General features: G+C 38.4%; 1 protein-coding gene across 2 annotated transcripts; it reads left to right on the top strand.

Annotated features, from left to right (window-relative positions):
- The first annotated feature begins 1629 nt into the window (after positions 1-1629).
- On the top strand, positions 1630-4475 carry colec11 (collectin sub-family member 11). 2 transcript variants are annotated; one of them, XM_026340032.2, is made up of 7 exons: positions 1630-1733; positions 2121-2289; positions 2379-2450; positions 2908-2979; positions 3093-3146; positions 3279-3374; positions 3548-4475. In XM_026340032.2, exons 1-7 carry the CDS (start codon positions 1638-1640, stop codon positions 3955-3957), a joined length of 969 nt encoding a protein of 322 aa, XP_026195817.1. In that variant the 5' UTR covers positions 1630-1637; the 3' UTR covers positions 3958-4475. The 2 variants fall into 2 exon arrangements, with proteins under 2 accessions (XP_026195817.1, XP_026195818.1); XM_026340033.2 differs by having other exon boundaries at positions 3566-4475.
- The last annotated feature ends 665 nt before the right edge of the window (positions 4476-5140 follow it).

A 5140-nucleotide genomic window follows, 5' to 3' on the forward strand; every position in this document is an offset into this window, starting at 1 on the left:
TCGCAGCAGCAGCAGCAGCAGCAGCAGGAGGAGGAGGAGGAGGAGGAGGAGGAGGAGGCTGTCGGGATGACAGGCGGTGCTCGCTCTCCGGTGAGCACACGTGACGTCACTCTGACCGGCAACCATTTGAAGGTTGCGTTAAAATGCTGCTCGTAAGATCCTGTGTCAGGGGGTTTCTGCTGTCTGCGCGTTTCAGTTTAAACAGCAAACAGGTGCACAGGACAGAGTTTTTGTATATTTATTTCCAAATGAGCAAATTGTCCCTTAGAACATTACATATAACATTTTAAACCCCTTTTGCAGTGTGCATGTTGATGTCAGGTGCAGACTGTTTGTGGCCTATGGTTAAGCCTGAAGCCAGGCATTGTGCTGTGTCACCAAAAACATTTGCATATACATTTATAAATATATTTTAGACTACCTAAAAAAAATTTGTCTGCCTCTGAAAGTGGAGAATATTTTTTTACAGCTCACAGCTGGTATATTATTATACTTGTATATATTAAGTACACACCTGACTACTTCAATGGCTATGGAGAAAAGACAGTAAATGTGACTTGACAGTCGTGAATATTTGAAAGGCAGGTAATCTAAAACTTTTGTGGGGATTTTTGAAGGAGACACCCGATACACCATTGAAAGCTGCTACTGGGTTTGTAAATCTAATTAGGACACCTGATACTCCTCTACTAGACCAGATCTGATTACACCAGATGACAGCATGTAAACACTAACATGACATATTTTGTTCACAAGTTAAAAGTCCAAGTTAGTAATAGCATGGCATGCTAAATAATGCAACAACAACAAGCACCACTTCACCATATCAGACACTGACATGTTTTATTTTTAGATAGTGTAACTGAGAATGCATCCTAATAATTAGTTGTTGTTTTTTATCCCCTTTCCTCTCTAGTCAATACTAATAAACTCCAACAACCACTGTAACATTATTACTGCTACATAAGTGTTTTGGTGTTTTAAAGTAATTTGAAAAACTGAATTTATTTTTTAATTTATAATATGATGGTCAGTGTCTGACTGACACTGAAAAAAGATGGAGATAAACTGCATGTCTACAATTCAGGCAAAGCTTTTATTTCAAACTCCACTATTGCGCTTACATGGACAATGGCACCATCAAGTGGCAATATTGGGTAGAAATGGCTCCAAATCCCAAACCAATTAGTACTCATTTCACAGGAAGGGCAGAGAAGAGTCAAGAGCAGGGAAGGAATGCACTGGAGAGTTGATCATCTAAGTGCACTATAGGGAAATGATAGTGGCAGAAGTTAAAGTATTAATATAGCCTCCTAGAATACATCAAACATGTCTTGTGTAGATTATTAGCAAAAAACAAACAAATAAACAAAAAATCCAGTCACGCCTCAGGACATAATAGAGTCAATCACAGTGTGTTATTCAAGTAAGAACTATCATGTCAATGTTGATGTTAAACTAGACCCTCTGAACGAAGCCCTCTTCTCACGTTTGTGTATGCATCCGGCTCCTCCACCGTCAATCAGTGGACTACTTTCCCAGCCAATTATCAGTGGGGCCCCAGCTGCTTTGGACTTTATCTGTGAACTGTTTATGAATGTCCTATCACACTCACTCTGCGGTGCCTGTGGAGAAACATGAAATGTTTCTGTAGGACCACCAGTGTTCAAAGCTCTGCAAGTCTGTGCAAGCTGGCAATGCTTTTCCCTTCTGCCTGGAAAGTTTCTCTACAGGTGGGGCATTCAAATTCATTTTGTGCATTTAACTTTTTGCTTAATATGTTTTGTGGACTGTGTAATGTGATTCTGAAGGTGGTTTCAATGTTATTTTTAAACGGTTGTTTATATCAAGTATTAATTAATCTAGTATATTAGGGCTAGTTTGTAACAACAGTGTCTATGGTGTTATGGCAGTAGTATGTGCACTCAAATCTGGTATTGTGTGTGTTTTAAACTGGATACAACAGGTTTAAAGTAACATATCATGGTATTTCACTTTCATTTCATTCCACTACTTCAGTTGTGAAATAATGTATTGTCTTCAAAATATCAATGATCATATTTTACGACTGTAAATAAAGTTAACTATTAGTTTTTTCTTACTTTCTGTTGTTTCTCCAGCATAGCCCACCAGCCAGCCCATGTCGGAGAATGAGAGGAGACAAGCTGTTACTGCCAATGATACTAATGTCTGTGATGCTTTTGAGCTTTTTACCTATACAGACATCATACGGACAGCAATTGGCAGAGGAGACCTGCACGGTTCAGATCCTTGTCCCTGGACTCAAAGGTATGAAATCCTCACACACGATACAGAGTGAACAAAAATAAATTTAAATAAAAAACTGTCTTCATATATGTTTTTCTTTTCTGCAAAAGGAGAACCAGGAGAAAAGGGACAAAAGGGAGCACCAGGCAGACCTGGAAGAGTAGGACCTCCTGGAGAGATTGGTACAGTTTTTGCTTTTGCAAAGTGAAGATGACTGCAGAATTTAATTGGTTTCAAGTGCAGCAGAAAACATTTACCATACCCACAAGCTTATGAATGTCTTCATTTGTTCACCAACGCCACTGAGCTAAAACTAAAAAGAACTAGGGTAAAGATCACATTGCTTGGGTTGATAATGTCCTGTTATATCACTAACAGGCCATCCAGAGATGGCCAAGTGTTTACATTTGGGTGAGAGGTTGGAGGAGGAACGATTTGCAGAATCCACTGTTGTGGACAAGTGTTTACTGAAGACATTAATGAGGACTTCTAAAGGAGATTACACAGGCTTCTCGTTAGTCAAAGTAAATAGTGGTTTGAAAGTTTTCAGCTATTTTCTGTGTCTTTTGTGTGTATCGGGAGAGACTGTTTGCTTTTTAATACAGTAAGAAAAAAAATCTTCTCAAACACTCCTCTCAGGCCAACCTGGACTTAAAGGACAGAAAGGAATTATGGGGCGTTATGGAAAAATGGGCCCAAGTGGATTGAAAGGTAATTGTAAAATGTCCAAATGTATTTCCTATCTAGTTGTTTGGGAATTCATTTATCATATTATTAAATTCATGTTTTATTGAACGAATGAGTAATCACATTTTGTCTGTCAGGGGTAAAAGGAGACATGGGGGATCCAGGTCCAAGGGGCCCCAATGGAGACCCCGGTGAGATATTATAAACCATCTTATTCAGTTTGTCAAACTGATTTTTGCAAAATTAAACAGACACCTTTGATGAAATTTTTTTAATTAATTATGACAAACGTGTGGTAATCCCCCACATCTTTTCCTGCTCAGGTGTTCCGTGTGAGTGCACACCAATGAGAAAGATGATTGGAGAAATGGACATTCTTGTGGCTCAGCTTTCCTCTGAACTGAAATTCATTAAAAATGGTATGATCTTAGGTTTTTTTTTAGGTACTTTGTTTTGACATTTTGACCTTTAATTTCCATTATTATCACTTGTCTTGTATGCTTGCTACTGCTTCACTTGTTAGCCTCAAAGAACTGCAAATGTTGGGCATGTCAATGTGAAATTTATAGAAATACAAGTGCTCATTTTTCAGCACTGCCCTCCCCTGCAGCTGTTGCTGGCATAAAAGAGACAGACAGTATGGTCTATCTGTTGGTGAAGGAGGAGAAACGCTACTCTGATGCCGAGGTCTACTGTCAGACAAGGGGAGGGCACCTGGCCATGCCGAAGGATGAGGGAGCCAACGCGGCCATTGCAAGCTACATTACCGAAGCGGGCCTGAGCAGAGTCTACATCGGCATTCACGATCTGGATGATGAGGGTGTTTTCACCTATGTCGATCGCTCTCCCATGACCACTTTCAGCAAATGGAGAAAAGGAGAGCCCAACAACGCCTATGATGATGAGGACTGTACTGAGATGGTGGCATCTGGGGAGTGGACTGATGTGTCTTGTCATCCCACCATGTATTTTATCTGTGAATTTGACAAGGATAGTATCTAAGTACAGCCCTTATCGAAGAGACTGCTGAAAGATTTATATATAGAGAGAAAAAGTTGACCTGAGCTAACATGTGCTGTATCATCTATCTGTAAATACTGTACTGTATGATGACAAAATGACATGCAAGTTGTGCAAACTAACACATCTTCTACTTTTTATTTTTCTTTCTCAGCTCACTAGCTATTTATTATCTTAACTCACAAACAACCTGAGTTTATGTTCTTTATTTTAAGTGCACCCTTAATCTCACATTCGGTGATTCATTAATGTTTACAACAGCATGTCAGGCAATGTATTGAGTTTTTATGCTATGCAAACTATGCACTGAGCAATTTTTGCACCAGTGCCATCAACAAACAAGACAAATAAGCAAACGCGGAAGGCTGTAGATTGTGTGGAAAATATAAAATTGAGACAAAGGTTTTTGTTCCAGTTGGGCGCTTTTAATCAGATTAATGGAATACAATATGCATTCTATATTCCTTTTCATGTAATAAGTCATGTGCTGGCTGTAAACAATAAATATTAACTGATAATTTAAAAAAAGAAACATCCGTGTAGTGGTTTTTTTTCTGCTCTTGGACTGATTCTACTTATTTATTGGTGCAGTGCCGTGAATCAAATCCTAAAATGATGCAGGCCAGCCTCCACCCTATTTATAAACCTGTATTGTAACCATTTAATAAACTGGAATTTATATTTTGTTCCTTTGGCCTCTCCGTGGGTCACATCAGACATTTTGACTATAGGAAAAGCACATGCATTTTTGATATCATTATAGATAGTTCTGTAAGAGCTACATGAAATTGAGCAGTTCTAACAAGTTAGACATGTACTGTAAGAAAATGAAAACATAATGCAACAATGAAAATGTGGCTTTATTTCTGTCAACAGAAAATAGCTCTCCACTACGACTCCACCAATGCTATGACCTTAATAATAAATGAATAATTACCATCTTTGTGATAGTTTCAACAAAAACTGAGAAAATATAACCTTGTAAAAGAAGAATTCATGGCAGAGCTGTAGTATTGGACTGGATTAGATTGTACAGGTGTACCTTATGAAATGGTGAGTGTATCTCATTAGCAGTAAATTAAATCTGATGGTGTGAATTAAACACATTGGTATACTACGCTGACTTATGCTAATAAACCAAATTAACACTGATTCAATCATTCTG

Source organism: Anabas testudineus, chromosome 22, assembly GCF_900324465.2.
Source record: "Anabas testudineus chromosome 22, fAnaTes1.2, whole genome shotgun sequence".
Classification (NCBI taxonomy): Eukaryota; Metazoa; Chordata; class Actinopteri; order Anabantiformes; family Anabantidae; genus Anabas; species Anabas testudineus.

Excerpts from the sequence above, each read along its gene's own strand:
- colec11 (XM_026340032.2), top strand. The coding sequence starts at position 1,638 with ATGAAATGTTTCTGTAGGACCACCAGTGTTCAAAGCTCTGCAAGTCTG. Across the intron at positions 2,980-3,092 it reads GGGCCCAAGTGGATTGAAAG|GGGTAAAAGGAGACATGGGG; the intron begins GTAATTGTAAAA and ends TTTGTCTGTCAG. Across the intron at positions 3,147-3,278 it reads GGGCCCCAATGGAGACCCCG|GTGTTCCGTGTGAGTGCACA; the intron begins GTGAGATATTAT and ends TTTCCTGCTCAG.